This window comes from Rattus norvegicus, chromosome 2, assembly GCF_021556685.1.
Source record: "Rattus norvegicus strain SHRSP/BbbUtx chromosome 2, alternate assembly SHRSP_T2T, whole genome shotgun sequence".
Lineage (NCBI taxonomy): Eukaryota > Metazoa > Chordata > Mammalia > Rodentia > Muridae > Rattus > Rattus norvegicus.
Genome location: NC_141535.1, coordinates 190061970 through 190083404, shown reverse-complemented (window position 1 = coordinate 190083404; position 21435 = coordinate 190061970). Strand labels below are relative to the sequence as shown.

General features: G+C 39.1%; 1 protein-coding gene and 1 long non-coding RNA gene across 2 annotated transcripts in view; one reads left to right on the top strand and one right to left on the bottom strand.

Moving 5' to 3' along the window:
- Positions 1 to 21435, top strand: part of Man1a2 (mannosidase, alpha, class 1A, member 2) — a 145302-nt gene that overhangs the window by 113729 nt on the left and 10138 nt on the right. Inside the window, 4 exon segments of the mRNA NM_001106452.1 lie at positions 8324 to 8439; positions 12100 to 12319; positions 17446 to 17618; positions 20151 to 20266. Of these exon segments, the coding sequence (NP_001099922.1) occupies positions 8324 to 8439; positions 12100 to 12319; positions 17446 to 17618; positions 20151 to 20266 (625 nt within the window).
- The window catches only part of LOC120100896 (uncharacterized), a 28828-nt gene continuing 22767 nt past the window's right edge, over positions 15375 to 21435 (bottom strand). Inside the window, 1 exon segment of the long non-coding RNA NR_190636.1 lies at positions 15375 to 17154. This is a non-coding gene — a long non-coding RNA (uncharacterized LOC120100896).

Genomic DNA, 21435 nt, shown 5'->3' with positions numbered 1-21435 from the left:
GCTTCCCGTCTTCCTATTACTGTGTATTCTTACACTTGATCCTAGCCAAAAGGCTGAGAAGCAGTTATGGTGTATTCTTAAAATACTACTTCATGTTGCCCTTTTGCTTTTTCTTCACTGAATGAAATCCACACATGTATATAAATTCTATTCAATGGTTAACCTTAGATTTTAACTACTGTCTTCATTCTTTGTATTTTTCTAACACCTAGAATTAACCATTGTTGTAGTTTCCTTCAGAATGCTGTAAAAACAATGTGACATACCTTGCACTGCTCCATGTCCTAGCTTCACTGTGGACTTGTTAGAGATTCTTAATTTTTTTGTTTATTATTGCTGTTTATATATGCCATTCTCTTCTCATAGATCAGTATATCTTCCCTTTTCCCTCCCCTTCCCTTCCCTCCCCTTCCCTTCCCTTTCCTCCCCTCCTTCCTTCCCTCCCTCCCTCCCTCTCCCTCCCTCCCTCCCTCCCTCCCCTTCCCTTCCCTCCTTCCTTCCCTCCCTTCCTTCCTTCCCTCCCTCCCCCTCCCTCCCTCCTTCCCTCCCCCCTCCCTCCCTCCCTCCCCTTCCCTCCCTTCCTCCCTCCCTCCCTTCCCTTCCCTCCTTCCTTCCCTCCCTTCCTTCCTTCCCTCCCTTCCTTCCTTCCCTCCCTTCCCTCCCTCCCTCCCTCCCTCCCTCCCTTTCCTTCCCTCCCTCCCCCCCTCCCTCCTATTCAGATCTAAGAGCATGTCCTCTAGTAGTGGGTGCTAACTATTGCTTTTGTGTTACAGTGACTAAAATATCTGAAAACAGGTTAAAGGAAAGAATTTTTTGTTTCAGCTCACTTCAGAATTAACATAATGGGAAACTTGTGGAGGAACAGAGCTGTTCTTTTCTAGGCAGGTGGGAGGCAAAGAGAGGGGAATACAGGAAAGGGCCAAGGTATGGTGCAGCCACTACATACACAACACAATACAAGACAACACCTCCAGTCACCTCCCTCCTTCAGTTCGCTCTCCACTTCCTGTCTTTTGATCTCATTCTAATAATTTCATCATAATAACCATATCTCTCCATTTCTTCTACTACACCCAGATGACCTATGCTCAAAATCCAAATTGAAGTGCAGATGGGGCTGGGAGTGTGGCTTCATGATGGAAAGTACTTGCCCAGTGTGTTTGAGCCCTCAACTGCATCCCAAGTACATTTAGAAAAATGCCTTTACCAGTGAACTCCCAGATTCATTTGGTTTTACCTCTTTTTCTAATGGAGGAAAGGGTGCTGTCCATTATATTGATCCTTTGACCAGTGTTCCAGATAACATCTTGCAGTTCTTGAATTTTATTTCCCATTTCCTCCGATTTAAAATGAGCCTTTGAGCTTTCTACTTCCACTTTTTATAGCAGTAACGTCCTGGCTGACTTTTTCTACCTCTTTTTCAGTGAACTATACCACCATGACATCAAAAGTAATTTCTTATGTGGCCTTTAGCACCCCCCCCCCCCAAGACAACGTATTAGCTGTCTACTGCTAAGTAGCAAATAACTCTTTGGCTTAAAATTTACCATTTCTCGAGAACCTTACTGCTGTGAACCTTATTAGTCAAGAGAGCACTGAGAAGAGTGGAGATAATCACCAAGAATAAAGAGAATAATTATCCCAGAACAGAAACATAACAATCTTTGGTTTGCATGGTGCCTAGCACAGTGAGTATGGAGTGGTGGCACCTTATGCGGCTAATGTTAAAACGAAGGTTCGAGGCCTAAGGAAGGGAAGCTGAATGTGAGAAAGTGGGACTATACTGAGCCCGCAAAGCAGCGTCAGGTCTCTCGCTGGTGAGAGGATTTGGACAGTGCTTTCGAGAAGCTCTGAGGGAAGATCATGTCTGCCTTTGCACTTAATACCCACATATTATAAGATGAAGTGGCAATATGTAAAAACATTCTGAAAAACAAGCTGTTTTATCTGACATATTCTTTCACTTGCTGGGTTAGAGTCACCCCAAGGTATTTTACATTATTTGTGACTATTGCGAAGGGTGCCGTTTCCCTAATTCCTTTCTCAGCTTGTTCACCCTTTGAGTAGAGGAAGGCTACTGATTTGTTTGAGTTAATTTTATACCCAGCCACTTTTCTGAAGTTGTTTCTCAGCTGGAGGAGTTCTCTAGTGGAGTTTTTGGGGTCTCTTCAGTATACTATCAGATCATCTGCAAATAGTGATATTTTGACTTCTTTTCCAATTTGTTTGACCTCCTTTTGTTGTCTGATTGCTCTGGCTAGGACTTGGAGTACTATAGAGAATAGGTAGGGAGAGAGTGGGCAGCCTTGTCTAGCCCCTGATTTTAGTGGGATTGCTTCAAGTTTCTCTCCATTTAGTTTGATGTTGACGACTGGTTTGCTGTATATGATTTTTACTATGTTTAGGTATGGGCCTTGACTTTCTGATCTTTCCAAGACTTTTATCATAGAGGGGTATTGAGTTTTGTCAAACGATTTCTCAGTATTTAATGAGATAATCGTGTTTTTTTTTCCTTTGAGTTTGTTTATATAGTGGATTACGTTGATGAATTTCCATATATTGAACCATCCCTGCATCCCTGGGATGAATCTTATTGAGTATTTTGACATGAAGGAAATTAGTCTGACATTCTCTTTCTTTGTTGGGTCTTTGTGTAGTTTAACTATAAGTGTAATTGTGGCTTCATAAAAGGAATTAGGAATTAGGGATTCATAGTGTTTCTCCTGTTTATATTTTGTGGAATAGTTTGGAAATATTGGTATGAGGTCTTCTATGAAGGTCTGATAGAATTCTGCACTGAACCCATCTGGACCTGGGCTCTTTTTGGTTGGGAAACTTTTATTGACTGCGTCTATTTCTTTAGGAGTTATGGGACTGTTTAGATGGTGTTTATCTGATCCTAATTTAACTTTGGTACCTGATATTTGTCTAGAAAATTGTCCATTTCTTCAGATTTTCCAGTTTTGTTGTGTGTAGGTTTTTGTAGCAGGATCTGATAATTTTTTGGATTTCCTCAATTTCTGTTGTTATGAAAAGTCTCCCCTTTCATTTCTGATTTTGTTAATTTGGATACACTCTCTGTGCCCTCTGGCTAGTCTGGCTAAGGGTTTATACTTTCTCAAAGAACCAGCTCCTGGTTTTGTTCATTCTTTCTATAGTTCTTTTGTTTTGTTTTGTTTTGTTTTGTTACCCAGGGCCTTGTGCTTGCTAGGTAAGCGCTCTACAACTAAGCTAAATCCTCAACCCCCTTTCTATAGTTCTTTTTGTTTCTACTTGGTTGATTTCAACCCTGAGTTTGATTATTTCCTGACATGTACTCCTCTTGGGTGTATTTGCTTCTTTTTGTTCTAGAGCTCTTAGGTGTGCTGTCAAGCTGACATACGCTATCTCCTGTTTGTTTTTGGAGGCACTCAGAGCTATGAGTTTTCCTCTTAGCACAGCTTTCATTGTGTCCCATAAGTTTGGATATGTTGTACCTTCATTTTCATTAAATTCTAAGAAGTTTTTAATTTCTTTCTTTATTTCTTGCTTTACCAAGTTATCATTGAGTAGAGCGTTGTTCAACTTCCATGTATATGTGGGCTTTCTGTCTTTTTTGTTGTTATTGAAGACCAGTCTTAGTCCATGGTGATCTGACAGGATGCATGGGATTATTTCAATCTTCTTGTATCTGTTGAGGCCTGTTTTATAATTATAAATAATACAATTATATGATCAATTTTGGAGAAGGTACCATGAGGTGCTGAGAAGAAGGTATATTCTTTTGTTTTAGGTGAAATGTTGTATAGATATCTGTTAAATCCACTTGGTTCATAACTTCTGTTATGTGACTATTTAGTTTCTGTTTCCATGATCTGTCCATTGATGAGAGTGGGGTGTCCACTATTACTGTGTGAGGTGCAATATGTGCTTTGAATTTTAGTAAAGTTTCTTTTATGAATGTAGGTTCCCTTGCATGTGTAACATTGATGTTCAGAATTAACAGTTCATGGTGGTAGATTTTTCCTTTGATGAGTATGAAGTGTCCTGCTTTATCTTTTTGATAACTTTTGGTTGACAATCAATTTTATTTGATATTAAAATGGCTACTCCAGCTTGTTTCTTGGGACCATTTGCTTAGGAACTTTTTTCCCAGATCTTTACTCTGAGGAAGTATTTGTCCTTGTCACTGAGGTATGTTTCCTGTATGGAGCAAAATGCTGGGTCCTCTTTATCTATCCAGTCTGTTCGTCTTTGTCTTTTATTGGGGAATTGAGTCCACTGATGTTAAGAGATATTGATGAAGAGTGATTGCTGATTCCTGTGATTTTTGTTGTTAGAGGTGGAATTATGTTTGTGTGTCGGTCTTCTTTTGGGTTAGTTGAAAGATTACTTTCTTGCTTTTCTAGGGCGTAGTTTCCCTCCTTGTGTTGGAGTTTTCCATCTATTATCCTTTATAGTGCTGGATTTGTGGAAAGATATTGTGTAAATTTTGTTTTGTCATGGAATATCTTGTTTTCTTTATCTATGTTAATTCAGTGTTTTGCTGGATATAGTGGCCTGGGCTGGCATTTGTGTTTTCTTAGGGTCTGTATGACATCAGTCCAGGATCTTCTGGCTTTCATAGATAGTCTCTGGTGAGAAGTCTGGTGTAATTCTGATAGGTCAGTCTTTATATTTTACTTGACCTTTTTTCCTTACTGCTTTTAATATTCTTTCTTTGTTTTGTGCATTTGGTGTTTTGACTATTATGTGACAGGAAGAATTTCTTTTCTGGTCCAATCTATTTGGAGTTCTGTAGGCTTCTTGTATGTTTATGGGCATCTCTTTCTTTAGGTTAGGGAAGTTTTCTTCTATAATTTTGTCGAAGTTATTTTCTGGCCCTTTAAGTTGGGAGTCTTCACTCTCTTGTATACCTGTGATCCTTAGGTTTGATCTCATTGTGTCCTGGATTTCCTGGATGTTTTGGGCTAGGACCTTTTTATGTTTTACATTTTCTTTGATGATTGTGTTAATGTTTTCTATGGTATCTTATGCCTTTGAGATTCTCTTTCCTCTCTCTTATAGTCTGTTGGTGATGCTTGCATCTCTGACTCCTGATCTCTTTCCTAGGTTTTCTATCTCCAGGGTTGTCTTGTTTTTTGATTTCTTTATTGTTTCTATTTCCATTTTTAGATCCTCCATGGTTTAGTTCAATTTCTTCACCTGCTTTGTTGTGTTTTCCTGTAATTCTTTAAGGGATTTTTGTGTTTCCTCTTTAAGGGATTCTACCTGTTTACCTGTGTTGTTCTGTATTTCTTTAAGGGAGTTATTTATGACTTTCTTAAAGTAGTCTAACATCATCATTAGTTGTGATTTTAAATCAGAATCTTGCTTTTCTGGTGTGTTGGGGTATCCTGGACTTACTGTGGTGAAAAAACTGGGTTCTGATGATGCTGAGTGGCCTTGGTTTCTGTTGCTTAGGTTCTTGCACTTGCCTCTTGCCATCTGACTATTCTGATATTAGCTGGGTTTTTTTGTCTCTGACAATGGCTTGACCCTTCCATAAGTCTGTGTGTCAGCACTCCTGGGAGACCAGCTCTCTGCTGCTGGGATCCTGGCACAGAAAGCCTGTGGCATAGGGTCAGCTCAGCGCCAGGAGGAAACTGGAAAGATCCTGTCCCAGACTGCTCTTAGTCTCCTGCATCCAGAGGGCTCCAGGTGAGTCCCTTGGAGCAGAAGTGGTAGTCCTGCCTTTGCTGTCAGGTGTGTCAGCACTCTTGGGAGAGCAGCTCGCCCAACGGGATCCAGATACAGGATTGTGGTTCAGGGTTAGCGCCAGATGTATACAGAAACCGGAAAGTGCCATCTATTCTTAAATGTAAACATTCTCTTTTTTGTTACCCACTACAAATGTAGCTATAGATATATTCACCCTGAAACTGAGTGTGCCATTATATTAGAGCCCTCTCTTCTCCTCCAGCCATCTTCTATGATGTTCAGTTTAACTTCAGGAGACTTGAGAAGAAGAAACTTTCTTCACATACTAGGTAGAAAACACGAAAATGGTTCTTAGCAGCAGTAAGTAATAGACCTTAGTTAAAGGTGATGGACACTGAATATTCAAGCACTTAGAAAATGTGGTAAGAAAGGTCAGAGAAGTGGTTATCTTTAGGGACCGAGTTTGACTGAAGGTCATGTGAAGTCCTTTAGGATGCTGGGAATGTTCTGTATTTAAAGCTGTGTGATTGTATTGATATATCTTGGGTTAAAATTCATCTACATGTTTGCTTATTGTTTCAGAAAAATAGTGAAATAAAACGTGCTTCGGGTATATGTGTATTATATGGACATCCAGTGTATTGCTTACACCCTTGACACATTTGTTCCTTTCTACAACAGAGCTTGATTTTGGGTTACATGAAATTACATGTTCTCAGGTTTTAGATATGATGTTAAAACCTAAGGCCTCCTCCCCACCCCCCGAGATAATCACTATGGCTATTCCATTCAAAGACTTGGTACCCTAACGTTCTTCAATATGTAATTTTTAGCAATATCAAACTATAAATATTGTCCTCAGCCTGTTCCCTTTCCACACTTAACAGGGTAAAAATAGATACCTTCCAATGTGTGATTACAGACATGTTTGTTCCTTTTCATTAGCACGTATTGCGCTGTCCTAGATTTATACTTTGTTTATTTATCGGCTTCCCTAGATATTTTGGGCTGTGTTTAACTTTTTACAAATGGAAACAGTCCTGTATTTTTTACACCAGTATTTGGGTTTTTTAGGTATTGCTAGGTGGTAATTCCAGAACTAGGTTCATTATTAAATTTTGCTATCTGCTTCCATTCTCAACGAATATGAGCTATTTTATCAGCAGTGATGGTAACAGTAAGTCTTTTAAAATGCTTGAGGGACGAGGATATAGCTCAGTAGTAGAGGCCTTACCAAGTCCTTACTGAGTTTTGTTCCTTTTGTTAAGTTTTCTGTCCTTTCATTGGCCTCCCTTTTTGGTCAGCTTAGGCCATTACCCTTTTCCTGTTATGTATGCTGCAATTACCTTCTCCTATTCAATCTCTCTCTCTCTCTCTCTCTCTCTTTTTTTTTTTTTTTGACATTTTTTCCTATTAAATTTAGTTTGTGTCATAAGAAGTTAGAACTTTTTCTTTGTGAGTTCTTTATTTTGGATTTAAGAGCATCTGCCTAACAAAACCAGATGTAGTCTCTATATTCTCTTCTGCTATACTTAGAATTTTATAGTGCTAACAGTCCACAGGTATATTCTGTGAGCTAAAGAGATAAAAACATGCCATTTCCTGCACGCAAATTCGAGTTTTCCTCATAAGCCGCTAAATACCATCCTCACCTTCCTGTGCTAGTACTGTCTGACTGGTTGGAGGGTTCACATGTAGTGAGACATTTTTCTTTTCCTACATAGGCAATGGGGATTTTATAATAAAATCCTGCAGTGTCCAGCAGGACTTGTGGAAAGTGAGGGATGACTGCGTGCGGTTACCTCGGGTGCTCTAGATTAAAAGTATGAGGGTTAACAGTTGACCCATGACGAAACAATGCATACTAATGTACTGAATAGTAATGAAGGACAGCATTTAACAGCTAATTAGTTTAGAAAAATACATGACAAAGTGGTCCTTGATATAGAGATATTTATTAGGAAGAGGTGTGTTTTGGTTTAGTATCAAATATAACTGTATCATTTAATAATGGCTTTCATGTTTAAAGCCATTATATAAAAGATTTTTTTGTGGTTTTCTTTTTAAAAAGATTATTTATTTTATGTATGTCGCTGTCTTCAGACACACCAGAAGGGGGCATCAGACCCATTACAGATGGTTGTGAACCACCATGTGGTTGCTGGGAATTGAACTCAGGACCTCTGGAAGAGCAGTCGGTGCTCTTAACCGCTGAGCCATCTCTCCAGGATTTTTCTGTAGCTCTGGCTGTCCTGGAACTCACTCTATAGACAGGCTGGCCTCAAATTCACAGAGGACCACTTGCCCCTGCCTCCTTCGAGGGCTGAAATCGAGAGCACGTGCCACCACCGCCTGGCAAAAGATAATCATTTTACATCTGCAAAAGTCTGCGTGGATGACAGAGTACAAATGTGGAATTTAAGAAAAAGACTCATAAATCTGAAGTACCACATACAGAGGAAAAAGGTTTTCGAGATTAGACACACATACTGTGTTGGATTCCTAAGTTTGGAATGTGTTGAGAGTAGGCATGATACTATGATTAATTAATCTGTTAAATACTCTTTATTATTGAAAAACATTATTTTAATTGTCTCTGTCTTCTTTTTCCCTCACTCATATCTTCTTTTCTCTTTTGCTACAGATCACACATCAGTTGGTGGCCTAGGTGACAGTTTTTATGAATACTTACTAAAAGCATGGCTGATGTCAGATAAAACAGACCACGAGGCAAGAAGGATGTACGACGACGCTGTTGAGGTGGTTATCGTTTGAGTCTTTCCTTACAGCAGATGTGTGTACTGAGTGTTAGACAGTGGCTGGACATCATAGACATCTAGGAAATAATGTGCTGTGTATAGACTTCATCCTTATCTGTAAACACTTCTTTCCAGTGATGGCATAAAGAACTGTAGTGGTAGCCACTCGTTTAGTGCTGTCCTCATGCCAGGCATTGCTCTAGCCCGTTTACGTGGACGACTCCACTGGATCATTGTCAGCACTTAAACACGGAGATCTGAAGGTGCAATGGCAGTCGTCAGGTAGCTTGGGGAAGGTCCGAGCTTGTGAGAGTCTGGAACTGAGCTGTTGGCCTACAGAGTCTCCTCCTCATCACGGCATTATATTGTGTCATATATATGTATGACAGTTTAAAACTTAGAGTTAATTCTATTAAAATCTCTTGGAAAAAAATTACAAAATAGAAAAATGCGGGGTTGGGGATTTAGCTCAGTGGTAGAGTGCTTGCCTAGCAAGCGCAAGGCCCTGGGTTTGGTCCCCAGCTCCGAAAAAAAGAAAAGGAAAAAAAAAAAAAAAGAAAAATGCTATTCATTTATAAATGACTGATAGCTGGACTGCTTTTTATCCCAGCATTCCACAGAAGCAGGTGGACCTCTGTAAGTTTGAGAACAGCTTGGTCTACAGAGTGAGTTCTAGGACAGTCAGTGATATACAGAGAAACCGTGTCTCAAAACAACAACAACAAAAATTACTGACTTTCCAACCTAATGTAAATATGTAGATCCTTAATAATTTTAATATAACAAAATTCTTCTAATATAGTGATCTATTTTTAGCATCGTAGTTTTATAAAATCAGACCATAGACCTTATTACCCATTTTATAGCCTTTGTATCAGATTTACCACCATTGTTTTTAAAAATGCTCTGATATTGGAAGTTAATGTGTGTGATGCAGACTTTGCTCACTGTAGTCACTCAATAAACATCGGTTGAGGGACTGTGTTAACTAATAAATTGAATTAAAGTCTAATAAAGAATCCAGACCTATATGATTTATAAGACTTTTAATGAAGCCTTAAATTTTGAAAAGTTGTGAAATTTTATTTTCTTCTGCTAAAATTTAAGTCTAGAGAATGATCCTGAAAAAGAGTGATCTAATTTTTTTTACTGTGATAGGTGTCATTGTTTTGAAAGTTAATCTTAAAATTTTAAATTATTGTCCATTAGATATCTCATATACTATATGAACATGCCTTTATAAATCTGTTTTCCTAATCCTGCTTTTTAAATTTAGAATGGGTTCCTACTATTTTTATAAAAATAATAATTGGTCAGATTTCATTGTAAAGCATGATCTCAAGTATACAATGTTTGCACTGTTACCTTTAGCAAATACTCTTGTAAGGAGGTGGGATTTTTGAATTGAGTGCACTCTGTTTAAAATGCTTTCACCCTGATCCTGTTTGCCTCTACTCTCCAGATTCCCATAATCCCAGTTTCTTCAGCTTAGTATATTGTTTTAGGTTTTAGATCAAACTTAAATTCAGTTTCTTTATTTTTTTAAAGTAGTGTACAAAGCATGCATTTTAATGGCCCTTGGGCAGGTAAGAGGCTTTGGTAATCCTAGTGAAGATGTTTAAGAGTAATGTCATTACTCCTGACTGCCATTCAACAGCTGGCATTGTACGTAAGTCATTGTTGAACTCTTTAGAGAGAAGAATGCAGCACAGTTAACTTCGTGAGTCCCAAGGGCAGGTGAAGATGTAAAGCCCTGTCCTCCCCACCTTGTCTTTAGTCCCAGTGAGTTAATGAGCATGTTTGGCTGGCTTAGAGCTTGGTAAGATTTGTGCCACAAATGGCAAAACAATGTAAGTATTATGTAGAAAGTCATAACTTCCCAGATATGGTGGTGCACACCTTTAACCCCAGTACTCAGGAAGAGGCAGAGGCAAGCAGACATCTGTGAGTTCGAGACTAGCCTGAACTTCAGGGTAAGACTCTCTTTATAATATAATAAAATATATTATAGCCAAGTCTCTAGGTAGTTATTGTGTATGTTCAAGCCATGTTAATACCATTCAGCCAGTAAGCATGAAAAACTGGGCCCCTCTAATCCGAAGACTAATCACACACACACACACACACACACACACACACACACACACACACACACAATTACATAAATAATTATATATAACTATTTATTGTGGTTATAAAAACAACAAAGACTTAAAATCCAGTGGTCATCTCTATCATTTGATTATTAGCTACTTTTTATTGCCCCATCTGTCTGATTTAATTATCAAGAGCACCATCATTTATACAATTATTATTGAGTGCTTGGTTCCTTATAGCAGGCCTTCTGTAGCATGAGATGATGAGGGCACAGTCCCTACTGCTCTGTAAAGCACACATTGTCATTACAGAGAATCTAAGCTGGATGCCTTCTAGAGCTGATGTTATTGAGCAGGTCAGAAAATAACCCATAATCAAAATGTGAACTAATCCTTGAGGAAATACATAATTTATTTCAGAAAGAAAAGAATAGGCCGTCTCAGCAGACTCTTAAGGACACAGTCTGGAGGAATGCTCATGCAAAATCTCATTATTAAAATGAAATGTGATTGCTATACTGTACTTTTTTTGTATATTTAGGTGTAGTATAAAATATTTGCTTTGCTATCTCCATTATTTCAGGAAGGTAGCCTGTTCTGATGTCGTTTCCCTTTATCCATGACAAAACATTCAAAACAAATTATCTTACTTTGAAAAACCAATAGTTACGGGATGCACATATCAAGTTCCAACTAGTTTGAAAGCCTTACCTTGTGCAAGGTTATGCTCTTGAAGATAAGTTTGCTAAGTTGTATAGTTACATGAAAAATTAAGAACAATTTTAACCACTTACTAAAATATCATTTTATCTTAACATCAATCTTTGGTTTTTGTTCAGTTTTTGTTGTCTGGAATAGAAAATTAACTGGTAGAATCTTTTGGGTTATAACTTCTTAAGGTGATCTCAATCAGTTAATTATTATGAATCTCGTTCAACTCAAGAAGGTAAGCTATATACAGGTAATACCCATGCAGAAAACCACTCAGAGGCCATGCCTCTGCTCTTCTGCTTTGTCTTATAGTAGTGATGAGTGTGATTGTCCCAGGTTATATATACTATTAGGTTCCCATTTGTGAAAGTGACTGCTTTATAAAATAGCATCATAATCAGGGTTTTCTGATGGCCAGAGATCCAGATCTAAACCACCAGATGCTCTAGCTTCATTTCTGTGGCTGTGAATGAAAAGTAACACTGGGAGGAGATTTCTTTGACTTATAATCTTGTGTTACAACCCCTTATTGTGTCAGGTCAGGAACTTAAAGCATCACTCTACAGCCAGGAGCAGAGAGGGTCCTTCCTGCCTGATGCCTGCGTGCTTTCACTGGCTAGCTCTCCTCTCTCTTACACAGTCCAGGCCAGCCTGTGAAATGGTGCTGACATATTTGTAAGGGCCTTCCCACCTCAGTTAGCAACCCAGACACTCCCCATAGAGGAGCCATGTCCTCAGACAACCTGATCTGGATAATTCCTTACTAAAACTGTCTTTGTAGGTGATTTTAGGTTGTTTCAAGTTGACAGTGAACTAAAAACATTTGCGACTAAATCGTTTATCTTTTTTTGTAGGCTATAGAGAAACATCTTATTAAGAAGTCCCGAGGAGGTCTAGTCTTTATTGGAGAATGGAAAAATGGACACTTGGAAAGGAAGATGGGTCATTTGGCCTGCTTTGCTGGGGGAATGTTTGCACTTGGAGCGGATGGTTCCAGAAAGGATAAAGCTGGCCACTATTTAGAACTAGGGGCAGAAATTGCACGAACATGCCATGAGTCATATGACAGAACTGGTAAGAATATTAATAAGGCTAATGACTTAGTCTAAAATAACTTACTAAGTTAAACATTTTTCCCAGAACTTAGGAAGAAACAATATTTGTACTGTTTACTTCAAAATCTTGTACCTACAATAGCAAATAATTTTTCTTAGCTTTTATTTTAATTCCAGGGTATGTTTCCAGTATCATTTTTTAAAATTCTGAATTTGGGGAAGGAGGTTGTTTGTTTTATTCCTAAATATTTAGAAAGTAACTGTTGTAAAGACAAAAGGTAGAAGATTTATATGGAATAATATCACTTATTTTTTAATAGAAGTCCAAAGCTATTAGTTTATATTGTTATGCTTGTACTCTCAAGAAAATAAAAGAAAAGTTTGTCTTTGGCTCAATTCATCAGTAATTTTTATATGTTTGCTTAAGAAAATCTTACAGCATTGCTTTGGGAAAATAGATAATATTTTCTGATCCTCTGTGTTTTAGAGGTTGAAATGGTTTTGTATTGTTGACAAAAATTGAAAACACAGATACTGCATGCATCTACAAATAGATATTCAATACAAGTACAGTGATGAAGGGGCTACAGAGCCCCGGGTTAGACCTGTAATTTACTTTGGCTTTATAAACATGTCTTTGTAAGTGAAATAGCTAATGAAGACCTACAAACTTGTAATTTCTATTTGTAGTATCAGAGGTTGAATTGTTGCTTTTCTACAGTAACTGATTTTCTGTTTCAGAGTTAGTTTGTCATTAAGTACTGTGTCACAAATATAATTGGCTTTAACTTGTCTTTGTTCATAAACTTTTTGAGTTACTTTTATATAGTAAGGGATGGATTTAATGTGAAGTGGGGTCTTGTTGGAGGAAATGTGTCACTGTGTAGATTGGCTTTGAGAGCTCCTAGTGCTCAAGCTCTACCCATTGACGAAGAGAGCCTCCTCCCTCTGGCTGCCTACAGAAGACAGTCTCTTTCGTTCTGGCTTCCCTTGGATCAAGATGTATAACTCGTATCTTCTCCTCCAGCACTAAGCCTGCATGATGCCATGCTTCCCACTATGATGATAATGGACTGAACCTCTGAAATTGTAAGCTAGCCTCAAATGTAATGTTTGCCTTTGTAAGAGTCACCTTGGTCATGGTGTCTCTTCACAGCAATAAAACCCAAACTAAGACAGAAGTTGGTACCAGGAACTGTGGTATTGATTGCTATGATAGGCCTGATCATATTTTTGTTTGGAGGAACGTGAACTTTTGGACTTTGGATTTGGAAAGCAGTAGAATGCTTTAAGTGGAGCTTGGAGGGATGTGAATTTTGGGTCTTTGCTTTAAGTGGGGCTTGATGGGCCATCCTGGTAGGAATATGAAAGACATTGGCGCTAAGGGTGAGTTGAATTCTGGGGGCTTGGCTCAAGAGGTTTCAGAGGAGAAGAATTTTAGTATGTTTCCTAGAGATCATTCTTGTGATCTTTTTGGTGAAGAAGATGGCTGGTTGTCTTGCCCATGACTGAAGAGTCTGCTTGAGGCTGGGTAAAGAGATTTAGATTAATTGCATTGACAAAGGAAATCTCAAAAAAGCCCAGTTTAGATTTTATCCTTTGGTGCACTAGTAAAAGGAGCATTTTGATTAAGCATAGCAAGGTTAGAAAGGAAAAATGGAAAATGTATGGTTCAAAGAGTAATGGGGCACCAGGAGAAGGAATGGAGCTAAGTCCTGTGTTCAAGGATATTAAATGGAATTAAGGGAGTAGTGACCTTAGCTCAAGATCCCACTCAGGTAAGCTTATTGTTTTCAGTTGTATAGGGATACTTATATCCTGATAGCATTATTACGGCCTGGTTATTGTTTTCATTTGGGCATAAGGAGACATGATCATGTGTCAGATTGACAAGAGGTGGATTGTGATGGCTATTTTGGGTTGTCACTTTGACTATATCAGGAATGAACTACAATCCAGAACTTGTAAAGATCTTATGAAAAGATAAAGTCTTAGGACCATGCACAGTACTGCACACCTTTAATCCCAGCATTCAGGAAGCAAAGGCACGTAGATCTCTGAGATCAAGATCATTCTACAGAGCAAGTTCTACACAGCCAAGCTTAGGTAGTAAGGGAAACCACTGAAAACAGAAAACTGGTGAAGATGTATTAGAACAATGGGCCCACAAGCAGTAGAACTCTGCAGCTTTAGCCATGTGCCTCTGGCTTTAGGGTCAGGAGTAAAAGGAGTTACTGGAACAGTTGATCCTGGTTCGCTGGAGCTAAGAAACGAGTGGTGATTAAAAAGAAACTAGCATCACAGAGAGGACATCTTCTGGGAAGTGTTTTCTGAGATCACAAAGAAACTGTGTTGCAGAGGTAAGACATTGTGCTGTGGCTGGACTTGGTAGTGTGTAAGAATCACTCGGGTGGTACTGGTTTTAAAGTCATGTAGGGTCATGGAGAGCAGCTGAGGCTTGGCACTGTGAGAGGCCAGGGAAAGCCATTGGTGAAGGTGCAGCCTTAGTTGCAGCTGATGGCCCAGGACTGAAGGGGTCATGCAAAGAAGTTGAGGCTTGGCTCCATGAACAGAGTCTGATTGACGGTTTTACACAGCAAGTTGAACCTGCGATTCTCTTTGTCATGGTGTCCCCAGAAGCATTCTGTTCTATTTGTGCCTTGTCCTTTTTAGTTTTTCACTGATTTTTCTTGTTTTTGTTTTCAACTTACATCCTTGGACTAGTAAGTACAGTCTAGTTTTCTTATCTTCCCAGCTTATCGGTCTATACTCTGCTGCATTTTCTTATGGTCTTTTATATATTCTTGCCACCATTTTTAAAAGTCCATCTTTTTCTTGGTAATCATTTCTGCTAATTTGTAATGTAATTATTTCCTTGAGAGTTTGTTTCACTTTATTGTTGGAATTAGAATTAGAAATAATTAAAGGAATCTTCTTAATGAATTTTACCATGTGGTGCACAGAGCAAATTTTAATATTTAGCTGGGTTTGTGGGGAGCATTGCTGGACTTGATCATGAGATGAGCACTGCCCAGTAGCAGTCTAAGCATGATGTACACTCAGGACACTAGGTTGATGGTTGGTTAGTACATTGTTTCAGTTTATTTTAAAAATGACGGGTAAAATACATGCATAGTTTTAGGTTTGCAGTTTTTATTTATAAGTCTGTTCAGGAAAATAATCAGGTTTTTTTTTTCCTGTATGTTTGTGTGAAGTTAGGCATGACCACAAAGCATAATAATGTTCAGTGAGATGCTCACTGTTAATTTCTTATTGCCAATTTCTATTTCAGTGCTGGTGTATTGTCATTATAATTATAGTAGTAACTAGCTAATGTAATCTTAAGGTTAACCTTTAAAATCTACATCTGATCTCTACTTAGTACTAAAAATTTTTAAATTAGCCTACAAAGTAACAGCTTTCATTCTGGTGTTTTCACTTTGTTTCAGTAGATCCTCCCACACATACTCATGCCCTTCTACCTCTAGTAGTCTCCTTCCCACTCAGGTGGTTCTTATAAGACCCATGCAAACACATACTTCTGTCTGTCTGTCTGTCTGTCTGTCTGCCTGCCTGCCTGCCTGCCTGCCTGCCTGTCTGTCTGCCTGTCTGTCTGCCTGTCTGTCTGTCTGCCTGCCTGCCTTCCTGCCTCTATACAGAAACAGATACAAATTTACAGCTGGTGTCTGCACATCAGAGTGATATTTGGGATATTTGTCTTTCTGAGTCTAGTATTCTTCACTGATACTGTAACTTACAGTTTGTATCCATTTTTCTGAATTTTTCCTTTTTCTTTAGGGGAAGGGAAAACACAAGAAGTCTAGACCACAACAATCTGCCTTTGGAGTGCTTTCACCTTAATACTTATGATGTTGAACTTGTTTAAAAAAGTTTTTGTTTGCTTATTCTTGAAGAGTCTCATTATGTACCAAGGATGGCCTTGAATTCAGAGTCTTTTCCATGTAGTACCAGAAGTTACTAGCAAGTGTAATCAGACAAGAAAAAAGAAAGACTTTCAGACCAGAAAGAAAGAAGCAAAATTATCTTGATTTCCACATGACATGATTATGTATAATAAAAACTATACACACATACATGCCGTGTACACATACAAAACCCTGTTAGAATAGATGGATTAGTTCAGCACAGTGGTAGGATACAAGTCAAGGTGTAAAAATCAGTTGCATTTCTTTACACTAATAGCAGTCTATTAGAGGGAGAAATCAAGAAAAGAACCTTAACTTATGATAACATCAAAATGATAAAATAATCAGGGCTTGAAAGAAAGATCTGTAGTAATACTTGCTGTTCACATTTGAGGATCAAAGTTCCCAGCACCCACATAAAAGCCAGGACTGGACCTGGTGTTTCTATAACTCCAGCACTGACAGGTAGAGGCAGGAGCATGCCTGGGGCTTGCTGGTTGCAAGCCTAGCTGAAAACTTGCATGCTCTAGATTCAGCAAGAGACTCTGCTTCAGAGGAACAAAGCAAAGAGCTATAGCATAGGATGCTTAATACTTTCCTTCACTTGGCTTCTGGATGCAATGTGTGCACACTCAGACTTGTGTGCATACTCCCCCACCACACACACTCAAGAATAATATGCAATGAATTGCTTTAACCAAAGAGAGAAAGACTGTGTGCTGAAAATTATAAAATATTGAGGAAAATTGGAAATACAAATAAAGAGACAGATAGTATCTGTTTGTGTTCAAGGATTGTGTGCTGCAGTCACCTTTGCATTTGGTTCCAAGGTATGACTTAGCTCTCGGTAGAGTCAGACTTAGCAGCATTTTGCTGTGTATTCTTTTAAGGAGTACTTCATGCCGGAGCAATAGAAATATTCGTAACTCTGTTAGAAGAAAACCAAATGTAGTTATTTTCAAACAATTCATTTTGTGAATATAGTAACAATACAATAATCAAAGTTACTTCAGGGCAGGAGTATAGCTCAGCCTAGTATGTGAGAGTTCTGGCTTTGGTCTTTAACACCAAAACAAATAAATAAAAATTAAAGCAGTAGGAAGCAAGAAAAGTCACAAAAGATAAAGATTACTTTAGACCTCTTTCTTTTAGAGAGATCAGTAAGTATTCCTTAAAGCACACACATTGTTTATTTGGCTTTTTTCTTCACATGTTACAGCATTAAAACTAGGTCCTGAGTCATTCAAGTTTGATGGTGCAGTGGAAGCAGTGGCTGTGCGGCAAGCTGAGAAGTATTATATCCTTCGTCCGGAAGTGATCGAAACCTATTGGTATCTATGGCGATTCACCCACGACCCAAGATACAGGCAGTGGGGCTGGGAAGCCGCATTGGTAAATACAGCAATCTCTCCTTTTGTCTGTGCTGACTGGGTAGGGTGTTTGTTCTCCTCCCAGTTGATTTTGAAACCTGTACACTTTGATTTCTCTGGGGAAGAAACTGTTCTCATTTGTTTCTTCAACAGTAGGAACTGCCTTGTACTCCTGTTTGCTTTCTATTAGTACTTTGATAAAAGTATGCACTTGCTATTCCACTAAGTAACTCTAAGGAGCTATTTAAAAGGAAATCTCAGTATTATTATAAAATAAGCAGTATTTTTACAATGTCTTTTCAAAGTTTAACCACTGGGGAACAAAACTAAGATCCATAGCCTGGGCAGATGATTCTTGTTCATGTTGCCTTGTATTCTAATAATTCTTGGATAGATCAGTAAATTGTTTCTTAAAAATAGATTAAAAGACAAAATGTGATGTCCACACATTCAACAGGTGTGTGTGTGAGTCTGTGTGAGTGTGTGTGTGTGTGAGTGTGTGTGTGAGTGTGAGTGTGTGTGTGGGCGCGCATGCGTGTTTGGAAGCAGGAATTTGTTATGATTAGTAAGCAAAGGAAACAGTCCATTCAGTCTTAACTAATAGACATTCACACTGAGTGTGCTGGTGCACACTTACAATCCTAACCCTAAGGGGACTAAGATAGGAGCTGTCGTACGAACAGACTGGACTGCTAAGTGAGCCTAAAGCTTGCATGGGCTTAAACTGTTCTGATATGCTGATGAGCTAGTCTTTACAACAAATAAAAACATTTATTATTTGTGTGTACCCCATGGATGTGAGTACCTGTGGAGGCCAAAAGGGGTTGTCTGGTCCTTTGGAGCTGGATTTTCTTATGTTTGTGAGCCCCCTGATGTGGGTGTTGGGAACCACCAACAGCAAGAACAGCAAATGCTCTGACCTGCTGAGCAATCTGTCGCCCGATAATGCTGATCGGTTCCTCACATGTTCATCAGGAAGGACAGGACGTTTTAACTGTTTAGGTAAAAGCACCAGACCTAAGTAAGGAGACTTTAAAACCCATTGGCAACAAATGAAGCTCAAAGAAGAACTTGGTTAAGCACTTTGTACTGTTGACTAGCTTTCTGTTACAAAGAAGGCCACTTAGACAGGAATGGTAGGGAGTAGAGACAAGCAGCATCAGCAGCGAGGAGTGAGGCTGAGGTCATTGCACAGAGTCTCAGGGTGACAGAGTCGGGAAAGAGAGTCCACATGCACCTAGCTGTTCCCGAGCAGCACAGCTCTAAAGTGTGATCCATTTGCACCAGCAAGATGGTTGGTGACTGTGACTTAAAAGTAGAGTTGTAAATAGACTGTGTTTTTTTCATGTGTTGACTAATGCATGTTCAAGGACATAAACGGAGATAGAAAGTAAGAATTTTAAATCCCAGTTAAGCATCAGAACATAGTAGTTAGCAGAGAACAAATTGCTCAACTCAGTTTCTCCAACTGAAAAGAGGAGCTGTTAACCTCCTAGGTTATGGAATTTAAATGCCAGTGCATATGAAGCTCTTAGAATAACCTTCAGCAGATTGTTAGCTCTTAAGTAGTCGCCATTGTCATCTAGGCTTGTAGGTGTGCACTTCTGCTCCTTCTTACCACCTATGGAGCCTGACTAATAAGGTTGTGGAAATACAGTGTCTCAGAATAGAGCATGGGTACAGTAAATATTTCATTACCACTACTGTGTAAAACTCCTAAATAGGGCATTTTTAAGATGATGTGAATTAGTATTTGTACTTGGAAATGATCACATCGAAAGTCAGAGAGTGTGGGTATCTTTGTGTGTGTACACGTACAAGTGTACATGGAGATGGAGTTAAGAATACAACCATATGTTCCTCATGTACCTTCCACCTTTTAAAATAGGGTCTGTCATTGGCTAAGGACTTAACCAAGTAGGCTAAGCTGGCCAGCCAGGCTAGCAAGTTCCAGGCTCCACCTTAGTCTGCATCTAGTAATCCTTGCTGGAATTACGGACATTCGTGTACCTCTGTGCTCAGCTTTTACCTGGGGACTGAACTCATCCTCAGTTTTCAAGACAAGGGCTTTCTGAGCCATTTCCCATACTCAGCTCCCCAATTTAGAAAGAAGAGGTCAAATTTGACATTTAAGGAAAATACTTTAGAGAGATTATAGTGTTAGAGAGGGAAAGGCATCCCAGTACACATTGGTTTTTCTAGTATGAGAATATTTCTTTTTGATAACACTATGCTTAGGCTTAATATATTGTCCGTTACATAAATGTCAGATTTTCCTACAGGTTTGTGAGTGTTTGTTTTTGTTTTTAGAAGAGACATGGTTTCAGTATGTTGGCCTGGCTGTCCTGGGATTCACTGTGTAGACCAGGCTGGCTCTGAATTCAGACAGATCCATCAGTGTGCCTCCTGAGGGCTGGAATCACAGGCCTTTGCCCATCCTTTCTGTGAACTTCTTTTGAATACAGGCTTTGACTTGTCTTTCAGAGGTGAAATTGCACAGACTTGCCCTCTCTTCTCCCTCACAGGCTATTGAGATCTCTCTTCTCCCTCACAGGCTATTGAGAAGTCCTGCCGAGTCAGTGGTGGGTTTTCTGGTGTCAAGGATGTCTACTCCCCGACTCCTGCGCACGACGACGTGCAGCAGAGCTTTTTTCTTGCCGAGACGTTAAAGTAAGTCCGTCCTCAGAAGTGTTCTCAGTGTGAGCTTATTCTCAGTGCTGTATGACGACAACTGTTCCGAATACCGAGACAATATATACTGTTGCCATACAGATGCATATTGAGCAATGTTTAAATCAAATTAATTATGTCTATCACTGCACATAATTAGTTCTTTATGGTAACAAGTTTTAAAATCCCATCTTTTTGAAGTACATGTAATGGATGAATAATGATCCTGAACTGTAGATATGCACCACGTTCTCTCTCCCACTCACTAACATTTCTGTAGAGTAGCTTTGCAGTGTGGCTGCTAGATAACTGAATCTGACTATCTATGTCATCGATATATTTCAGTGTATTATGTTTTATTGCAAATGTTTTATGTGGGCAAGTAGCAAGCCGTATCTGAAGAGTGGCTGTCAGGTAGCTCTTTGTCAAGTAACCGTTCTGTTGCGGTGGCACAGGCCTCTAACCGAAAACGTTGGAGACAAGACCAGAGCAGTACCATCTCTGGGCCGGCTGAGCTTACATAAACACAGACGTATATAGCAAAACTGTCTAAAAATGATAGTAAGTCAGGGGAAGGAGTGCTTAGTGCCTTAAATAAGTCATTTGCTTCTGCTCTTTGATTTATTCTCTAAGTACCTAGGACATTTCTTAAAGCACAAATGTAATGGTCACAACTACAGTCTTAGTAGGGCTGAGGTGCCTTTGGGCTCAGCTGAGTGTAGATTTCATCTTAGGAATGAGCATACGTGTTTTGATTACTAAATGCTAAAGTAGCCACCATCCGCCGTTCTCTCCTAAGGTCTTATAAAAGGTACGTGGAAAGGGAAGATGGAAAGGAAAAAGACAATCTGGGCTTTATACCCAAAAGCCCAGGTGGAGCGGTAAATATGTTGGGAGAAGGTGGAGGTGTTAGTTACATATGTGTGCTTTCATATGTGTGTTACATATGTGTGCTTTCTGAAGGGCATGCACACCAATATCCCTTCCTGTCACCAGTATCTGAATTTCATGTTCATGTCTCCTGTGCTTTACACACAGGAAACATATACTTACATCACTTAATACATATAAATACATCTTTTGCTCAACAGATGTTTACTGCCCAGTACCACGCAGATCACTTGGGATGCATTAGCAACCCGAAGAACAAGTGTCCCGCTGAGCTCTGA